Consider the following 19,187-nt stretch of genomic DNA (forward strand, 5'->3'; position numbering starts at 1 on the left):
TGCCCCGCACACCTGGCCCTCCGGCCGCACTGAGGGGCAGACTGGGTTCCTTGACCTGGGCCCAAGTTTCCTGTCACCACCCAGCCCGCCAGGCCTTCCAGGACCAAACTCATACCGTATGAACAGTGTCCCCTCCCAGGGTCCCTGGACCTGGAGACAGAATGACGGTAGGGCTTGTGAGAGGGGGTCCCGGGCCCAGAAGTGGCCGGAGGCCCCGGGGCACGTGCCCCCACCCCCATCCAGGCTGCGGGGACTGGAGGGAGGACGAAGTTTGCAGGAGCCTCTGCCTGCAACCCCCCCCCCCAACCCCCGGCCCCAAACTCAGCCCCAGGTGGCAGGGCTCAGGCGGGTCCTGGTCAGAGCCTCTTACATAAGCAGCCGTGTGGGGGGCAAGCCTGCAGCTGGGCTCCCGGCTCTGTCCTCCCCCAGCATCACGAGCCTGCAGTGGGCTGTCCCTGGGCCCTGGGTGGAGGCCAAGCCAGGCCCATAAATAGGGGTCTCTCCGGTGGCCTCTGCTCCTCCTGCCGGCTCCCTCACTCCACCCGCACTGCTGGCACCACCGGCCCGGGTGGCTATTCAGCTCCAGGACAATGGCCGCTCTGCACACGCTGTGGATGGGGCTGGTCCTGCTGGGAGTCCTGGGAGTCCTGCAGACGCAGGCCCAGGCCGAGGTCTCCCTGCAGCCCAACTTCCAACAGGACAAGGTGAGAGGCTCCCCTGCCCAGTCCCCAAGGCGGCACAGGGCGCTGCGAGGGGAAGGGGGGCGCTCTGCAGAGGGCCGAGATGTCTTCCCGGGAAGAGGGGAGCCGAGCGAAGGAGGAGGCCGAGGGGGAGAACCTCCCGCCTCCCTGGGCCTAAAGCAATTCGCCGACCAAGAGAACTGAGCCACGGAGGCCGACCTGTGTCCGTGAGCGCGCACACGGCACCTGCGGACACGCGGGCCGAGCGCGGGCGTGCGCCGTCCAAACACGGCCACCCTTCTCAGCTCACGACGCCCGGAGGAAAGCAGGCACACGTCCCACACCCGGGTCTCAGGACACATCGTGCGCGAGCGCGCCGACGGGGACGGCGCGCGGGGAGGGCCACGGGAACCCGGGCGCGCTCAGTCGGTCCTCCCGCCCACGCGCCCCGCCCCGCGCCCCTTCCCCCGGCGTCGCGGCCGCCCGACCCCTCCAGGGACGGCCGGGGCGCCCTCTGCCGCCCGCTCCCGCGACCGACGGAGCCCGGCCGAGCGGAGGGGACGGCGGGGGGCGTGGCGGGCCTCCGGGGGCGGGGCCGGGGCGGGGCCCGGCTGGAGACCGGAGGGGAGGGGCAGGGGCGCCCCCACCCAGGTCGGTCCAGGAGGGTCCTGGCCGACCCGGGCGGGGTCCGTTCGCCGCAGTTCCTGGGGCGCTGGTTCACCTCGGGCCTCGCCTCCAACTCGAGCTGGTTCCGGGAGAAGAAGAACGCGCTGTCCATGTGCATATCAGTGGTGGCCCCCAGCGCGGAAGGAGGCCTCAACCTCACCACCACCTTCCTCAGGTGGGCGGGGCGGCGCGCGCTTCGGGGGGCCGAGAGCTCCCCGCCCCACGGTCACGATCTAGGGACAGCCCCCGGCCTGACCCCTGACCCCTTCGGTGACCTGCCCACAGGAAAGACCAGTGTGAGACCCGGACCCTGCTGCTGCGGCCGGCGGAAACCCCAGGCTGCTACAGCTACACGAGTCCCCGTGAGTGGGGCCCCCCTGCTGGGGACCCCTGGGTCCAGCCCTGGGCAACCTGCAGGCGGTGGCTCTGGGCAACCCTCCTGCCCCAGCAGTACACGGGGTGGGCTGGTGGCCCCTTCGTCGGGGTCAGCTAGCCCAAGGCCTGGCCCGATCGACCCCAGGCTCCCGGGTGGGGGACCAGGAACCCTCTCTCTAGGACACTGGATCCTCTTTGGAGCCGACCGCCAGGCCCCTCCCTGCCCGCCCCCATGATGGAATTTCCCCCAGATCTTTGCTGCCGGCCTCTGCTCTGCTGGCCAGACAGAGCACACTGGGGTAGCCCCCAGCCCCCCTCACACCTCTCCACTGTTCTGCAGAACCAGGGCCAGGCGCCTCTTCATTTCCCACCCCACCATCTACCCCCTTCCTTGGGGAGGCCTTCCCACTGGGAAGTCTGTCCCCAGTTCTGACCCGTTCTAGCCCAGAGGTTTGTGGCTGCGCCATGAGCCCCTAATTTTCTGGCTGCTGACCCCCCAGGACTTCTGGTTTGAAGGCACTGGACCCCCGCAGGGTTCAGGGGCTGTGCGGACAGGAGGCTGGGGGCTGGCTGCCTGTCCCGGTGGGGGAGGGGATCATCCCTGGCTCCCTCCCACAGCCAGCCCCGGGCAGAAGCGGGCCAGAGGCTGGGGGACAGGGTCCCTGACTGGGATTCTCTCCTGGATTCCCAGACTGGGGCAGCACCCACGACGTGTGGGTGGTGGCGACAGACTATGAGGAGTACGCGCTTTTGTACACGGCGGGCACAAAAAGCCCGGGCCAGGACTTCCACATGGCCACTCTCTACAGTACGTACCCCACGCCAGCGACCCGCGCTCTGGCCGGAGGCCCACCCGGCCACAGATGGGGGTCTCAAGGGGCGGGTCCCTAAACTGCAGGGGTGGGGGCAGCAGAGACCTTCCCCGACTGAGGCCAGTGGCTTCTCCTTCCTGCCCCAGGCCGCACCCAGACTCCAAGGGCTGAGGTAAAGGAGAAATTCAGCACCTTTGCCAAGACCCGGGGCTTCACAGAGGATGCCATTGTCTTCCTGCCCAAGACCGGTGAGGGGGGCTGCTAATCTCATGGGAAGAGGATTAAGGTCAGATTTGAGGCAGGCAAGTCTCCTGATTCAAGGGAGGCTGAGGGGTGGAGTGCATCCGGTCAGACCGCCCACGGACCGGCACACTGTGGCCTCCAGAGTGGGGGCAGTCTGTCCTCACCCTGTGACCTTGGCCTGCAGCCCTGGGCACAGCACAGGAAGATACTCCTTCTCCAGGAACAGCGCCCCCCCCCCCGCCCCGGCCCAGTTTCACCAAGCAGCTACGGTGTTCTAGGCCCCTGGGCGGCCCTCAGGACACAGGGGTCCCTAGCCTGGTGGGAAACGGGCCCCAGAAGCAGAGCCAGTGGGCTGGGATGCCTGTGGAGGGCAGCGGTGCTATGGGAACATGGCGGGGGGGGGGGGGGGGGAAGGGGGGGCAGCCTGCTCTGGGCCCAGCTGGGGGCACGACCCCCTCTTTGTTTGGAGGAGGGGAGAGAGTGCTGAAGTGTGACGGACTCAGCAGTTTTGGGGGGGCTCCACTGAGACCGCTCTCCAGGGCTGCAGGGAGGGGGCCAGGTGGGGAAGTGGCCCCAGGCCTGGGGTGCTGACCACGGCCCCGGGTTCTTTCTTGGCAGACAGGTGCATGGAGGAGCACAGATAGGTGAGTGTGGTGGGCTGTGGGCTGGCTTCATACCTGCCATCACCCACCCCACCACCCCAGGGTGGTCCCGGGGCTGCCCGAGGCAGAGGGGCTTCCCCGGGAATTCCGTGAGATTCCCGGGAGTAAAGAGGAACCTGGGGACCCTGGGGGTGGGAGAGCTGGTGTTGCCCGCCCCACCCACGGGTGCCGCTCTCTCTGCCAGGCGACCCCAGCCCCCAGGACCTGGCCATCGCGCCCTGCTCTGCTCTTTCCTCCGGGATCCCCAAGCGCCCAGTCCTGGCTCCTCCCTGCCACCACCTCTGCCCCCTCAGACTTTATCCCGGCTCTGAGAATAAACTCCAGAAGCAAGTCAACAATCCAGCTGTTGCCTGTGTTTCCTGCAGTCCTCGCCGCTCTGGGCCCTGGGCCTGGCTCCGGCCAGCTCCCTGGGGACTTGACCGCACGCACCCCCCTCACTTTGGGCCTCAGTCTCCCCTTCCCGTCTGTAAAATCTCGGACTCTGGGCAAAGGCGCGCTGGTGTTCGGTCCCGGTGGGCGGGCCCGCAGTCAGGACCGCTACGGAGAGGCGCCCTCACGTCCCCCACCCAGCGCAGGCTGGGCTCTGACCGCACCAGGGCCCCTCCTGCTGGCCGCTTCTGGGCGGTGCCCCCTCATCTCCTACTCCCCAGGCAGGTGCCCTTGGCCCCCTCACCCCGAGCCCGGAGAGGCCTGAGGCCCAGGGGAGCTCTGTACCCGATGGGCTTTTGAAGGTGTGGGATTAGAACACGGGGTAGGGACCAGTGTTACCAGAGGACAGAGAGGAAGGTGGCTTCGGCATCCATGCCCCCCACCCTGGGCTGCCCCGGAGAGTGGGCTGACCACCGGACAACCTCACGTCCTCTCTGGCTACTGTAGCGCCTCCAGTCCCCCGTTCTCCGGCCTGGGCGTCGAGAGTACACAGCCCTGCCCGTTCGCCAGACCCCAGGCGCCACAGCCAGCGCTGGGCCCCGGAGCACGGTCTCCCTGCCCGGCCCTGCCCCCACCTCCTGCCGTCTGCCACCCCTCAGGCCCTGTCCGGAGCCCTCCTGGCAGGATCCCCTGCACCGCCCCCCACGGGCAAACCTCAGCCTGGCCCTACAGAGGCACCAAGGGCTGTGAGGCTCAGACGGGACGGGGAGCTTCTTGGCAGCCTTCCCGGAGGAGGGGACTGGGTGGGGGGTGTGTGTGAGCAGAGAGCTGGGGGCAGACACCGCGGAAAGCCTGCCAGAACTTCTCCTCCCCCTACATCCAAGTACCTGCTGCCTCCCCAGCAGGAAACGCCGCCGGGCATGGGCGGGGCAGCTGGGCACAACCCCATCCGAGCCTAGCTCAGTGGGCTTGGTCCCAGGCCAGCAGACAGCCACGCCAGCGCACTTGGGGGTCATAAATGCCGGACAGGAGAGGCCACCCCAGGTCCCCTGCTGAGAACCGTCCTCCAAGATGCCACAGGCACTGCTCATCGGCTCTGTCTTTGTCCTGCTCAGGCTGTCCCTAGGCCAGGGCCAGGTCCCCATCCAGGCCAACTTCGATGCCAGCCAGGTGGGCCCTGGCAGCCCCTCCTCCTCGCGAATTACCTGCTCGGCTTCTCCATCCGGGGGGTGCATGACCCGCAGGGAGGCTGGAGGGCCAGGGGAGCCCCTGGGGATCCTCCGGTCCCGGCTCAGCTCAAGTCAGGGGGACAGGGGAGACAGCCCCCTCCACCTGCCCCATCAGCTGGGCACGGGCTGGGCTGGGGAGGACAGCAGGCCTGCTCTGTGGCCTGTGCCCACCACGGCTCCCCAGAGCCTGGAACCGGGAGGAGTCGCAGCTGCCCGCCCCCCACCTGGGTGAGGGTTGATAAGGACGCGGGGCCCCAGCTCTCCCCGCACCCTCCCTGCAGTTCCAGGGCACCTGGTACGTGGTCGGGGTGGCCTCAGACGACCAGGACTTCCTGAATTCCAAGGACGACACAAAGATGCCCGTGGTCTTGGTGACCCCCTTGGACAACGGTGACCTGGCCCTCAAGTTCGGGTACCCTACGTAAGTGACCCCACAAACCCCACCTCGGACTGGGCCTTAGACCTGGCCAGTGTGAGCCACTGAGAACACAGGTGTCCCTGGCACACTAGCGAGCTAGTCCCAGGCCCCTGGTGGGGTCAGGCTGCCGCAGCAGATGCCTCAGCCGTGGAGGAGCATCGTCCCCGGGGCGTGTGTGTGTCTGAAGGGGAGACCCCACGTGTCCTGGCTGTAGGGCTCTCCCAAGTACTTCACGCCTGCCCCCTGTCCCCTAGAGGGCTGCCTCACCTCTAAGCAGCGCTGGGAGGGGGCACAGGGGTGCTGGGGTGGCCTGGGCCCCGGCCCACCCGACGTGGTCAGAGTCCCCAAGCGGTGGCCTTGGGGACGCCGTGGTTCCTCCTCCCCAGGCCCGACGGCGGGTGCCAGAAGATGCTCACGACCTTCACGAAGGGGGCTGCTGATGGGCAGTTCAGCAATGCGGGTGAGGCTGGGCAGGGGCGGGGGGGGGCTCCTGGGAGAGGCAGGGGGCGGGCCCCGGGCCGAGGCAGCTCAGCTGGCCCTTCCCCCTCAGCCATGGCGCAGACTGACATCCGGGTGGTGAGCACCGACTACAAGCACTTCGCCGTGCTCTACGTGGAGACCCAGAAGGCAGGCGTCAGGAGCGTCTGGCTGCAGCTCTACGGTGGGCGTCCTGGGGGGAGGGGCTCCCAGCACCCCCGTCCCCCCACTGGTCCCCAGGCGCAGGCCGCTCCTCTGGGAGCCATGTGCCCAAGGTCCGTCTGCACTGCCGCCCACGCACACATTCCAGCAAGTTCCAGGTCCATGGCAGGCGGGACCGCTGTGTCCCTGGGTCTCCTGGGGACCCCTGTGTCTGTGGTAGAGGGGTCCGGACCCCTCCCCCCACCCCGGTGCCTCCTCCCCTTGCCTCCCACCCCACCCCACCCCACCCCGCCTTCCACCACCCTCCTCCTCCCAACCCTGCCTTCTTCTGCTCACCAACCCTCCCTGCCCTCAGCCCGCGCCCCGGAGCTGTTTCCTGAAGGTGCCCAGAAAATGCAGCAGCTGGCACCCCAAGTGGGCCTAAACCCCAGCCAGGGCGCCCTGCTGCCCCAGTCCGGTGAGTGCTGTCCCCGAGCCAGCTCAGGGCTGCAGGAGACTCAGACTGGGAGCACCACTCCCCCCAGGTGTGGGACAAGCACCAGACCTATCTGGGCCAGAAGAGGGCGGGCCAGTGCCCTGGCCAGTGGCCTCTCCGAAGGGGATTGCAGGCAGGGAGGCTTGGCTCCTCAGGGGCGGTTGGGGGCCTCCCCCCCTGGGGAAGGGGCCTCTGGCTGGTTCCTCAGACCCCACTCTCTCCCACAGACCAGTGTGCTGGCGCCTTCTCCTAGGTGAGTGCTCGGGCCGGCCTGGACGCCAGTCCCCACAGCATGCAGTGCCCGGTGCCCTGAGACCCATGGAGACCCCTCTTAGCCAGAAGGCTGAACTGTGGGGGCCCTCCCGCCGGGAGCAGGTGGCAGGGGGGTGGGTACCATAGAATCAAGGTGGGACAGCAGACAGCAGTGGGCAGGGACAGAAGGGCCCTGGGGCTGGGCCCAGGGAGGGCAGGAGGGGGCGACAAGATGGCACTCACCCCACTACACCTGCCCCCTTCTTTGCAGGAAAGAGTCCTCCCAGGAGTGCCCGTTGGGGGCCATGCTGTACGGGGCCTTCCCCCAGGAGCACACCATTTCTGTCCGCCACCCGTCCCCCGCACAATAAATACTCTCCTAAAGCCCATGGCTCTGCATTTCTTGACCCTCCACAGTGGTTTCCGGGCACAGGGTGGGACCCCTCGCTAGGCCGGGCAGAGCTCTGCGGGGCCGGGCAGGCGCTTGGCCTGGAAGGAGCCGAGGCTCTGCTCCAAGGGAGGCAAGCTCATCCAGACTGACCAGGGCATCCCAGGGGCCTTCCTCCCACTCGCTCCCCCTCCCCACGCACCAGGGCACCAGCCTCAGCAGCCCAGCCCCGGGGCGGCCACCCAGAGCTCCCGCAGACACAGGGGATCTCCTGGGCCTTTGGGACCCTTCCTTCCACAGCACAGAGCAGGTATCTGGGCCGCTCCGTCCCGCACTTCCCCTGACCCAGAGCCAGAGGAAAGCGGGGTATGCGCAAAACTCGGTCCTGCCATTGTGTCTGGGTAGGATAATATCGCTGCTCTCTTTTTTTTTTTTTCAGTTTTTTTATTTTGAGAGAGAGTGCAAGTGGGGGAGGGGCAGAGAGAGAGGGAGGGAGAGAGAGTCCCAACAGGCTCCACACTGTCAGTGCAGAGCCCATCTCAGCCCCGATCTCACGTTTTGTGAGATTGTGACCTGAATCGAAACCAAGAGTCCGACGCTTAACCACCCGAGTCACCCAGGCGCCCCCGGCTGGACATTTTAAATTAAAAACACAGCCCTGTCCTGCCCAATTTGCTGCCTTGATTGGGGCCCTTCTGGGCTGGGAGGTCACCCTCTGGGGGCCCCAGACAGCCCCTCCACACCTGCACCCGACACCTGGGCACCTTGGCTGCCCCAGCCCACATGCCAGCCTCTGGCCCACCTGTGGACACGGTCTTCCCCGCCCCCCCACCCCCCACCGCCAGCACAACACCAGTCTGGAAGTCGAGCCCTGGGGATGGGGAAGAGTGTGTGGGAAGGCCCAGAGAGCCAGCCCCCTCCCACACGTGTGACCTGTGAGCTCACCGTCCCACCCTCTTGACAGGCAAGGTGCTGTCTGCCCACCTAGGGAGGCGTCTGCTGAGAGATACTGTCTGAGCTCCAGGTGATAAATTAGCGGATGGAGGGGCTGATTTATCTGTTGTCACTCGCCTTCCATATGGACCCAGAGAAGAAGGACAAAGGTTGTCACGGCAGCAACAAGGGTTTAAGGTGGAGACGTGGGGATGCGCTCCCCTGGCAAGCGGTGCAGGAAGCCTGGCCACCAGGCTCCGGTGGTCCTGCCCTCCCCCGCTGTCCCCCCCCCCCAGGTCCCCTGGGAAGGGCCGGAGTGGGGAGATGCAGATTGCCCCCCCCCGTGGCCTTATGGACACCTTTTCCAGGGAGGGCGGCCCTCTTCTGGGGTGGGGCAGCCCCATAGGACCCCTCAGGAACCCAGAAGGGCTGTGCCCCCGGCACCAACATATCCACTAGGGGCTCATGTCGTCCTGCATCACCCGCTCAGACCACACGGGGGCAGTCCTCAGCCAGTTCCCCGCCCGGAAGCCACGGAATTCATCCGCTGGATCAGCTCGTTCCCTGCTGGGCTCCTAACCGCCCCCAGGGGGTCTCATCGCCCCGACAGGAAAAGCCAAAGTCCTTAGCTGGCCAAGAAGGCCCTCCCTGGGGCGCCTGGGTGGCTCAGACGGTTGGGCATCCGCCTTTTGATTTCAGCTCAGGTCATGATCTCATGGTCCCTGAGTTAGAGTCCTGCATCAGGTTCTGTGCTGGCAGCACGGAACCTGCTTGGGATTCTGTCTCCCTCTCTCTGTCTCTCCCCTGCTCACTCTCTCTCTCTCAAAATAAATAAAAGTTAAAAAAAATTTTTTTTTAACTTGAAAAAGAAGAAGGCCCTCCCCGATCCGCCCACCTCTGACCCCATCCCCTCCCATCTTTGCTTCTGACCACCCTGAACATGCTGGCCCCACGCCTGCCTCAGAGCACAGCTGCCCCGGCCAGGAGCGCTCCTCTCCCAGCTCTCAGGCTTCAGCCCTGCATGCCCTGGGGTGAGAGGCCACCCTTTTCCCCCTGCCCCCCCCCCCACTCCCTCCAGTGTCCTTTCCCTTCCCCACCTACCTGGCACCCAGATATCCACACGTACCCACACCCACATTAAAGAAGATTGCTCCCTGCAGGAAGATAGGCTGGTAAGTTACATTTTCTAGACCCTTGTGTCTAAAATGAAAACCGATCTTTCGGTTTTCTTACCATGTTTTGAACTCCTCGGCTCAGGTCTTGGATTGGTTTCCTGTGGCCGCTGTAGCCAATTATCACAAACTTGGTGGCTTAAAACGTAACATTTACCTCCTCACAGTTCTGGAGGCCCAAAGTCCAAAATCTGTGCCCCTGGGCGGAAATCACCGTGTTGTCAGGGCCGCGTTCCCTCCAGAGGCTTTAGTCTCCTCTTAGTGAAATCTTTCTCCGCCTCTAAGGACATCTATGACAGCATTTGGATAATCCAGGAAAATCTCCCCATCTCAAGATCCGTAACCACATCGGCAAAAAACCGTCTTCCACACAAGCTGCCATTGACCGTTGCCAGTAACTTTGGGGGACTCCGTTGAGTGTGCCGCATTCTCCCTGGAAACATTCCCCCAGGTCCCCGGCACTGTGCCCAGAGGAAGGAATGTTTAAGGGGGTCCTGGGGGCTGGTGGCCCCACACTCCCATTGCCACACCTGACCCTCCTCCGGAGTCCTGGGTACACAGTAGACTTCAGCATCCCCTTCAGACACCGACATGTCGCGGAGTTCCTACAGCAAAGGAGTGGCCCCCAGGATCTCTCCAAACCTGCTTCAGCCCAGCGACCTTGGGGAAGGGCGTGCCCACACCACCCACGGACAGGGGCATCTGTGAGCCCTACCCCCCTCACCTCACCCCTGTCCACCTCCACTCTGAGCAACCCCTCCCCCACCCTCCAGCCTCAGTCGGCTCTGCCCTGAGGGATTCTCAGCAGCCCTCTGCTACTCTCCCTGCACCCCCACCTCCACCCGTGCAGCCCTCAGCTGTTTCTCCTCCTGGCACTCAATGTGGGCCTTCTACAAATAAATCAGTTGTGCCCCTCCCCACTCCGCCCCTGCTTAAGCCCTCCAGCAGCCCCCTACTCTGCATTCTCTCATTCACAATATCTACTGAATGCCGTGTTTAAGCCCTGAAGACCAGGCTAGTGAAACAGACGTGAAGTGAAGTCCTCCCCCTCCTCGGACCTCTGGGGGAACCACCGTAAACAGGATGAAAAATGCATTAGTTCCCTCCTGTTGATAACAGATTACCCCCCAATTCCCTGGCTGGAAACAAGAAGCAGGTATTCCCCCCCATTTCTGAGGGTCAGGAATCTGGTCCTGGGTGATCTAGGGCCTCTGGCACAAGAGATCCCACAAGGCCGTGGTCAAGCCACAGGCCAGGGCTGTGTTCTCCCCAGAAGGTTCGGCCAGGAGGGGGTCTGCATGCCAGCCCTTCACTGGTTGTTGCCAAGCCTTGGTCCTGTGCCACGGGTGGTGGTGAGCGAGTCCAGGAGAAAGAATGGGCAGCTCATCGCTCCAGTCTTCTGGCCAGGGGCAAGTTACTCGACTGGACCGCGATGGGGCAGAGACACAGGAGGCCGGCCTGGTTGGGGCCGTCTCACAGTCTGCTGCCACAGTAAGTGGCCAGAAGGTACTTTATCTAGCGACAGGGCTGGAAAGCAAGTACACAAAACAGGAGAGAGGACTGGAGGTAGTGGACAGGCTGCGACACTTTGTGTCAGGTGACTGAGGAAGACTGAGAAGCTGGCACTTCACTGAAGCCCCAAAGGAAGCATGTGAGTCTGAGGGGACCAAGGGGACAGTAAGGGAGGGTCACCGAGGCTGTCACCCAGGGGACCATAAGGGAGGGTCAGGCTGGGCCGTAGGAGGCACACGGTGGGGAGGGGGGGGGGCAGGACAACATCAGCAGCGCGGCCTACAGGCCCAGTCTCAGCCCTCCCCACGACTGCCCTGTGGTCACCCTGACCCTCTGGCGAGGCCTTGAGCAGAACCGTTCTGTGCCTTCCTCTGGCGTCTGCAGTGGCCGCCCCTCTGCCTGGGATCCCCCATCCTGGCGCGTCGCCATCATCCCTCGATTCCCCGGGGTCACAGCTCCGACCGCAGGTGGACTACCCGAGAGTTTCATGTTTCGTTTATTATCTGTCCAATCCATCAGATCTCACAAGCTCCAGGCGACCAGAGACCTTGTCTGTTAAGCAAAGTGCTCAAGGCTAGGACAAGGGAAGGCACAAAGGAGGGGATGGATGGATGAGTGCCGGGAGCCTCGTGCGCTGGCCGCCACACTTTATTCACGGTCGTATTCCGACCTGCCGCGGATCGGCGTTAGGAAAGTTTGCGCGTCTAAAGGCCACGTGAGATAGTATCTCGGGAAGGGCGACAGCAGGTGCGGAAGGCAGGACGAGGCCGCTGGGACCAGCAGGGGGCGAAGCGGCGGGGGAGGGAACCCCGGACTCCGCGCGCGGAAGGCGCGCAGGCCTCCGCGCGGACGCGGGAACCGCACCCGGCACAGGCCCGCCCGGGGGACCCCGCCCGCCGGAGACCGAGCCCCGCCCCTCCAGCCCGCCCCCAGGCCCCGCCGCCGGCGCGAAGGGCCTGGGTCTTCGGGGCGGGACCTGGGCCGTAAGCCCCGCCCCCGGCGCCGGAGCCGTCCTCCCGCGCAGGCGCCCTGGGGCCCGCGGCCTCCCGGGTGGTGTCCCTGCCGCGGCCGCGGTGCTATGGCGCCGCCGCCGCCGCCGCCTCTGTCGCCGCCTCTCTGCACGCTGCCGCCGGGGCCCGGGCCCCCGCGCTTCGTGTGCTATTGCGAGGGGGAGGGAAGCGAGGACGGAGGCCGCGGCGGCTTCAACCTCTAGTAAGTGGCTGGCGAGGAGCGCGGGGCGCTGGGGGCGCCGACAGTTCTGCGGGCCGTTCCGCCTGACAGCCCCTCCCCCCACAGTGTGACGGACGCCGCGGACCTCTGGAGCACCTGCTTCACGGCGGACAGCCTGGAGGCCCTCGTGGGTATCGGGGCTGCCGGGCAGGCCTGGAAGCCCCCGGCACTCCGTACCTGCAGTGCGGACGACCTCTGGGATCGCAGGGGGCGGTCTGGGATCCCGCGGTAGGGGTGGGTTGGGGGGGGGTCTGGACACCCTTCCCCCAGCTTTGTGACTGTAGCCCTAAGATTGGCCCGGGGTCCTGGGTGGCCCTCCGTCAGGCAGCTTTGGGGTGGCTCCAGAGTCTTGGGCAGCTGGTGACCAGCCCCTGTGCCCTGCAGAAAGCCCGTTTGGGCCTGAGTGCGGCTGAGGAGATCACCCCCCGGTTCAGGTGAGTCGCTGAGCGGGGAAGGAAGGGTGGGTGTGGAGCTGGGGGTCTGGACACCGCACTCAGCACACCTCCTTTCCTAGGGCAGCCTGTGAGCAGCAAGCTGTGACTTTGGCCCTGCGGGAGGATGGAGCATCCCTAACCCTTTCCGGGGGGCCCTGGGCCCTGGATTTCGAGCTCTCCAAGGTGCCGGGCCCAGAGGCAGCCTCCAGGTTGCGGGCACTGACACTGGGTCTGGCAGAGCAAGTGTGCAACTTGAAGAGGCAGCTGGCAGGTGCGGTGGGGAGCAGGTACCCCGAATCTTCACTAGGGTCCCCCTGCTCGTGCCTCCATTCCTGGCTTTCTTCCCCAGGCCTGCAGGTGACAGCCGCCAGCCCCAAAAAGAGCCCTTGTCTGGCAGGGCCTCAGTTCTTCTTACCAGGTAAGGCCTGTCACCTGGGACTTCGGTGGGGGCTGTGCTCCTCCTCCCTCTGTGACTCCCCTTCCCCAGAACAAGAGTCGGGCCCCAAAGACAGCATGTGCACGGAGAGGGGGCCGTGGCTCTGGGATTCTACCGACTCAGGAAGCCCCGTCCCGTCCTGTTGCCCTCAGACCCGGACCCCCAGAGAGGTGGCCCTGGACTTGGGGTCAGGAGGCGGTGTCCAGGAGAGTCCCTCATCAACCCTGGCTTCAAGAGGTACTCACCCCCTGCGCCTCCCCCCTGTGCCCCTGGCCCAGCCCTGGACCCCTGCCGCTCCCTCCGGAAAACCATAGCGTCTCTTCCTCTTCTCTCCCAGTAAGAAACCAGCCAGCGGTGTAGACTTTGACAGCCCCTGAAGGCGCAGCACCAAGTGTGACCCTGCCAGGAGTCTGCTCATGCGGTGGGGACAGCGCCTGAGACCCCACAGCCCGTCCTGCTGCCAGAGGGGAACAAACCTGCTCCTTGGACCCCTTCCCCTTTAAATAAATGGCTTCCTCAGGTGGAGGAAACGGCCATGCTCTGGCTCCTGGGGTCTGGCCGGGGGAGAGGGATCAGGGGTCTCCCTGGGCCTGTGATCTGGCTCGGGCCGCAGTGTGTAAGCAGATGGGCCGGCTTCCGCACCGCCTGGGGGGTGGGGGTGGGGGGAGCACCACTCTCTACAGGCTCACCCAGCTGCCCCTGCCCGGTTCGCGACGGAGCGGAGAGGGACTGGAAGGCAGGTCAGGGCTCCTCGAGGTTGGAACTCTGTTGCCGGCCCCTCCACTCCACACACTTCACTCTTCCAGACCTCACCTAGCAGGCACGGCCACCAGTGTCCCACACCACAGGTCATGTGGAAGCTGGAGGGTGGTGGCCTGCCGCCTGGGGCTGGGCTGAGGAATGTGGGCCGGCCCCACCCACCGGCCTGGAGCCTCTGGGTGCCCAGTCTGGGCTCTGGTCCCCACCCTCCTTGGCCATCCTGCAGCCCCACCCTGGCCTGACTGGTTTGGGAGCCCAATCTAGTCCCCACCCCACCCCCGACAGGGTGAGTGGAGCAGAGCCACCCACTGGGTTCTCGGCCCATCATTCCAGGCTGTCGTGGGGACGGAGTGTTCCATGGTGGGGGTTTTGGGGGTGGCAGAAGTCAAGGGCCCTCTGGTCCCTCGCGGATGTCAGGGCATGCTTGCTGGGGCAGAGATGCGTTTATGGGGCTGTAGAAGAGGGGGCAGGGGGTGGCGGTAGAGGGGGCGGCGGCTAGCGGGGGCGCACCGCCGTCCGGTAAGCCGCTAGGATCTCCGCGCTGTGTGGACACGTGTACTTGAACTCCTTCACCTGCAGCGCGCTGTCCAGGTAGCGGCGGACGCCGCGCAGCTCGGCGGGTATGGGCGCCCCGCGGAAGTGCGCGCACACCGTCTGTGGGCGAGGGGCGTGGCGCGGTCAGGGCCTTGTGGGGGGCGCCCCCCGCGCTCCGCGCCCCGGCCCGGCACTCACGTCCACGATGTGCAACTTGGGCAGCAGCCTACAGTCAGCCAGCGTGAGCTGGTCGCCGTCCAGGAAGCGGCGGCGCGACTCGCCAAGCTGCGGTTCCCGCACCAGCTCGTGCTCCAGCGGCGCGCGCAGGTAGCTGTCCAGCCTGGTGAGGGCGCGCAGCAGCAGCTGGTACAGGGCTGGGGGCGGGGAGGGGGGCGCGGTGAGGCCCGGCCTGGGCCAGCTCCCCCCACCCTCGCCGCGCTCCTGACCCTCCTCACCATCGTCCTGCGTGGGCACGGGGTTCTTGATGAACGCGGAGAACCTGTGAAAGACGTCGTTGCCCGCCGTGGCCGACTCCCGGTAGCGGGGCGCCAGGCTGGGGAATCTGCGGGGAAGTAGGGGATCTGTGGTCAGACCCTTGAGCCAGGCCCTCTTCCCTGCGGGGACCCTCAGCATCCTTCCCGGGCTCTGTCCTGGGAGCACCCTCCCTGGGCGCCCCATCATCGCCCCTCCTGCCAGGCCGGGCCCTCACTCGGGGGGCCCCAGCGTCTCCTCCAGAAACTCCTCGATCTGCAGTGTATCTGTCTTGGTGTCGCCATCGTGGAGAAGGATGGGCAGCTGCGAGCCGGGAGCGAAGTCCTTAAGCACATCCGGGGACCTGTGGGCATGAGGCAGGTGGGGAGACTGCTGGTCAGAAGGGCCAGGGACCAGGCAGCGATCCCGTGGGGGCAAGGGGCTCACCTGCGGATGTCCACGGTGGTGAGGGTGAAGGGCACGCCCTTGAGGAGCAGGACCATGAAGAGCCGCTGACAGGAAGGGCAGTGTCCCACGCTCTCACCATCCTCGCTTGCCTGGGGCGCATGGAGTAGAGGGTGCCAGGGAAGAGAGCAGACCTAAGAATCCCGCCAAAGGGGACCCCGCCTCCCAGGGCCAAGAGCCTGGAATGATCCCGGGCTCCAGCTTGGTTGGGTATGACCTCAACACGTGAGAGCCCTTGGCGTGGTCCCTGGGAGCTGGGGAGGGGCACAGGGACATGGGGCTGGGACCCTAGCTCTGGAGCCTGGCCCCTTGACCCTTATCCTCAGAGCCTGGGCAGAGGCCAGGCTGCTGGTCTCCAGGCCCCACAGGCGGGTCACAGGGTGGGGTGGGCCGAGTGAGCTGTTTTCTGAGTGATTCACCCTGCCGGACTGGACACTGGGTGCCAGCACACTCATTCTCCCACCTCCCACAGTGGGGAGGAGGCCAGGGCCTCGCAGCCCTACACAGGGACCCCAGATCTGGGCAGCGATGTGACCGTCCACGGGGCTGCCTGGCCCAGCCCCCGCCTGCCTCACTGACCTCAAGCTCCACGTAGGCCTTGGCCTCCAGCTGCCTGATTGTCGCGTCCCCACCGAGGGGCTTTTCCCCCAGGAGGGCTGGGCTGGGTCCAGGAGCCAGGGCTGGGAGTCAGCACCCCACGCCCTTGGGGACAGCTCACTGGGCCCTTCCCCGGTCCTGCTCCCTCTTTGCTCAGCCTCTGCAGGGCTGCCCGAGCCCACCACAGAGGAAAGGACACAGATGCTGCCTCGGAGACCCACCGCCCGCCCTAGAGAGCCCCGGAGCCCCGCACAGCACACTCCTCCCCAGACCTCCCTCCCAGCCCAGCGGCACCTTAACAAACAGCTGGAGCTTAGCCGTCTCTGCCATGGCGGGGAGCTGTGGTGGCCGAGGCAGGGTGGGGATCTGGAGAGCCCTTTAAGGCTCCCGGGGTGCCCCGCCCTCCCGGGCCCAGGGCCCGCCCTGACAAGCCACCTACGCAGGTGGACGAGGCTGTCGGGGCTGTCGGGCCACCGTGTCCAAGCATGAGGGTGTGACTGTGGGGGCACTGCGTGCTCGGGGCTGGCGGGGCTGGGGACCTGAGCACCCCAGGGTGGGTGTGGGATGGGGGGCGGAGAATGGTGGATGTGGAGGCGGGGAGAGAAGGGTGCCAGCCTGGGGAGAAGGCAGCTCTAGATCGGGATCTGCCACCGACCCCCCAGCCCTGCAGTGCACACCCCGTTATCTGTCGGGGGTCCCCAGCCCAGAAAGCCGGGGGGTGGGGAGGAGAAATGAACAGCCTGGCCCCAGCCTCAGTTTCCCTAGCTGCCTACCAGGGCGTTACCAGAGCATTAAGCCTCCTCCTCGGAAGGGACGCCCGGGACACCACTGGGCTCCGTCTGGCAGAGCCCCGCCCCCAGGCCCGCCCACATTCCAGAACCGCTGCCCGCCTGCTCAGGTAGCTCTTCTCTGCCAACCCTGCACCCCTGCCCTTTGCAATCGGTTCCACGCAGGCTTCTTTCCTTCTCAACCTTTATTTATTTATTTTTTTCAACGTTTATTTATTTTTTGGGGGACAGAGAGAGACAGAGCATGAACGGGGGAGGGGCAGAGAGAGAGGGAGACATAGAATCGGAAACAGGCTCCAAGTCATCAGCCCAGAGCCTGACGCGGGGCTCGAACTCACGGACCGCGAGATAGTGACCTGGCTGAAGTCGGACGCTCAACCGACTGCGCCACCCAGGCGCCCCTCCTTCTCAACCTTTAAAAAGAAGCACCAGGAGAAGGGTGGGAAGCCGCAACCTCCTGACCCGTGCTGCTGCCCGCCCCGCCCTTGGCTGGAACAAAAAAACTAGGGGACATTGTGCATACAGCACCCCCCCCCCCCCGACCTGCACTGCCCCCGTCAGGGTGGCCGGCGCCCCATGGCCTCCTCCCCCAGGGCCTCCAGCCGGCCGGCCCCTTCTGGGACCCCACGCCGTCCAGGACCCCCGGACGCAGCCCGGGTGCGGGCCTGACACTGGGGCTGGGCCCCGGCTCCCCGCCGGGGCTGGGCTTCCAGTCCGAGCATCGGTGTTTCAGCTGCTCCTCTGCGTGGTGGGGGTGGGGGCAGGGCTGGGCCTGCTCACTTCCTGCCTCGATGCCGCACAAAGGCCCCCACACCTGCACCCGTTCGCCAGGTGTCCCGTGCGGATTTCCGCGCCTGTGAAAATACCCTCACACGTCCGTAGGACAAACGGTGAGCTGGACGAAGGACCCGGTGGTGCAGAAACAAGGAAACGCACGCACCCCAGCGGGAAGTGGGGGGAGGCGTGAAACTTCACGCTGCTGTGAAGAAGCACACATCCATGGCTGCGGTGAGCAGAAACGCGGTAACCACGTTCTCGGCGTCGCTCCGGATGCCCTGTCGGCCGGCAAAACGGGGCATCAGCCCACGGGTGTCCTGGGACACACGAGGGACGTGTAGACAGATCCAGGCCGTCCCCCTGATGCAAGCCCCCTTTCCGTGGGAGAGTCCTGGTTTGCTCACAGGAGAGGACAGAGGGGGGGCCCGGAGGTTTGGTGGTTTTATGGCTGAACTGGCCCCGGGTCACGGTGGCAGTCCCAGCCCCCAGCACCTCAGAATGTGACCTGACTAGGAGACAGACTTTTTGCAGAGATCAAAGTAAAATAAGGTCATCAGGGGGGGTCCTACCGCAATACGACTGTCCTTGTACACGGGGGAGATTTGGACGCAGACCCCCACGGACGGGGTGCCACACGAACGAAGGTGGAGGCAGAAGGCAGGGCCGTGCTTCTCCAAGCCGAGGAACACGGAGCCTTGCCGGAAAACCACCGGCAGCTGGGGGGCGGCTCCGGGGAGCTGGGGCCAGACCCTCGCCCACAGCCACAGAAGGAGCCAGCCCTGCCCGCGCAGTGATCTTGGACTTCCGGCCTCCAGACTGGGGGGGGGATAGATCTCTGTGGCTTCCAGCGGTGATTCACGGCTCTAGCAAAGACCAGTGAGAGAAGAGCCCCGCCAACTGAACAGCACTACATAGCAGTCACTGCGAGTCTGTGCCCTGAGCTTTCGGAAAAAGCCACGAGGATGTCCTCCGACTTTTGAATTTTCTACCATGATTTCCTAGTAAATGTTTTTAAATAAATGAGACCAGAAGCTCACGGTCACCAACCCTAACTGACCCATGACCTACTGGGCATTGAATAAACCTCCCTGACAGTGCCCCGGCCACATCCACAGAGCAGCCCCTGGAGGGGCCCGGGGGCCTGCTGTCCTTGTCTTTTTACGTCCTTCTCTTCCTTCCTGGGGACGGTTCTCGGCCCACAGTTCCAGGACGTGACACATTAGAAACATTTCTCTCCTGAGCCCTGTCTGTGGGCCCTTCCTGGTGACATTTTAACAGACTTGTCGGGGACACTATGGGGGGGGGGAGGACTGGGGGGGCGCTGGGATCTGAGCAGGAGCTCTGCCCTCTGAGAGAGCCAAGGAGCAGTGGGCACAGCCAGAGTCCAGATGGGGGTTCCAAAACCCATTTCCCCCCAAAGAAACGGGGCTCCTTGGAAAATTGCTGAATCCAGACATGGGTCAGGGAGGTAATGAGCAGGCCTGGAAATTGTAACAGAAAAGAAGTGCTCCAAACAATGTCCAGGGCAAGTCAAAAGGACACAGAAGCCACCACGAAGGGGTTCCCACCGGCCACATCTGGGGCAGTTTGAGCATAAAAAAGATGGCAATAGAATTGTACACTTATAAATGGCCAAAACAGTAAATACTATTATGTACATTTAAAATATTAGTGGGGCACCTGGGTGGCTCAGTCGGTGGAGTGTCCGACACTTGAGTTTGGCTCTAGTCGTGATGTTCGAGCTCCGTTGTCAGGTTCTGTGCTCACAGCATGGAGCCTGCTTGGGAGTCTCTCTCTCCCTCTCTCTCTCCTTCTGTCCCTCTCCTGTGTGACTCTGTCTTTCAAAATAAGTGAACTCGAAAAAATTTAGA

The 19,187-nt window shown here is 65.0% G+C and overlaps 4 protein-coding genes across 6 annotated transcripts; 3 read left to right on the forward strand and 1 right to left on the reverse strand.

The window, feature by feature from the left end:
- Positions 1 to 506: 506 nt before the first annotated feature.
- PTGDS (prostaglandin D2 synthase) lies at positions 507 to 3,776 on the forward strand. The gene is made up of 7 exons (XM_045470079.1): positions 507 to 704; positions 1,382 to 1,521; positions 1,632 to 1,708; positions 2,413 to 2,529; positions 2,680 to 2,781; positions 3,395 to 3,420; positions 3,623 to 3,776. The coding sequence occupies exons 1-6, from the start codon at positions 591 to 593 to the stop codon at positions 3,418 to 3,420; spliced, it is 576 nt and encodes a 191-aa protein (XP_045326035.1). The 5' UTR covers positions 507 to 590; the 3' UTR covers positions 3,623 to 3,776.
- A 116-nt stretch (positions 3,777 to 3,892) lies between these two features.
- On the forward strand, positions 3,893 to 7,207 carry LCNL1 (lipocalin like 1). Its single transcript, XM_045470081.1, has 7 exons — positions 3,893 to 4,977; positions 5,318 to 5,457; positions 5,841 to 5,914; positions 6,005 to 6,115; positions 6,449 to 6,550; positions 6,796 to 6,821; positions 7,092 to 7,207. Exons 1-6 carry the CDS (start codon positions 4,879 to 4,881, stop codon positions 6,819 to 6,821), a joined length of 552 nt encoding a protein of 183 aa, XP_045326037.1. The 5' UTR covers positions 3,893 to 4,878; the 3' UTR covers positions 7,092 to 7,207.
- A 4,098-nt stretch (positions 7,208 to 11,305) lies between these two features.
- On the reverse strand, positions 11,306 to 16,144 carry CLIC3 (chloride intracellular channel 3). 2 transcript variants are annotated; one of them, XM_045470077.1, is made up of 6 exons: positions 16,046 to 16,144; positions 15,137 to 15,246; positions 14,928 to 15,053; positions 14,674 to 14,780; positions 14,417 to 14,592; positions 11,306 to 14,338 (listed from the first exon to the last, which is right to left on the reverse strand). In XM_045470077.1, the coding sequence occupies exons 1-6, from the start codon at positions 16,079 to 16,081 to the stop codon at positions 14,180 to 14,182; spliced, it is 714 nt and encodes a 237-aa protein (XP_045326033.1). In that variant the 5' UTR covers positions 16,082 to 16,144; the 3' UTR covers positions 11,306 to 14,179. The 2 variants fall into 2 exon arrangements, with proteins under 2 accessions (XP_045326033.1, XP_045326034.1); XM_045470078.1 differs by having other exon boundaries at positions 13,662 to 14,338; positions 14,417 to 14,558.
- Positions 11,904 to 13,459, forward strand: PAXX (PAXX non-homologous end joining factor). Of its 2 annotated transcripts, XM_045470076.1 has the most exons (7): positions 11,904 to 12,037; positions 12,122 to 12,182; positions 12,440 to 12,489; positions 12,570 to 12,760; positions 12,839 to 12,907; positions 13,078 to 13,162; positions 13,263 to 13,459. In XM_045470076.1, the coding sequence occupies exons 1-7, from the start codon at positions 11,904 to 11,906 to the stop codon at positions 13,300 to 13,302; spliced, it is 630 nt and encodes a 209-aa protein (XP_045326032.1). In that variant the 3' UTR covers positions 13,303 to 13,459. The 2 variants fall into 2 exon arrangements, with proteins under 2 accessions (XP_045326032.1, XP_045326031.1); XM_045470075.1 differs by having other exon boundaries at positions 12,839 to 13,162.
- Positions 16,145 to 19,187: the final 3,043 nt, after the last annotated feature.

This window comes from Leopardus geoffroyi, chromosome D4 (assembly GCF_018350155.1).
Source record: "Leopardus geoffroyi isolate Oge1 chromosome D4, O.geoffroyi_Oge1_pat1.0, whole genome shotgun sequence".
Classification (NCBI taxonomy): Eukaryota; Metazoa; Chordata; class Mammalia; order Carnivora; family Felidae; genus Leopardus; species Leopardus geoffroyi.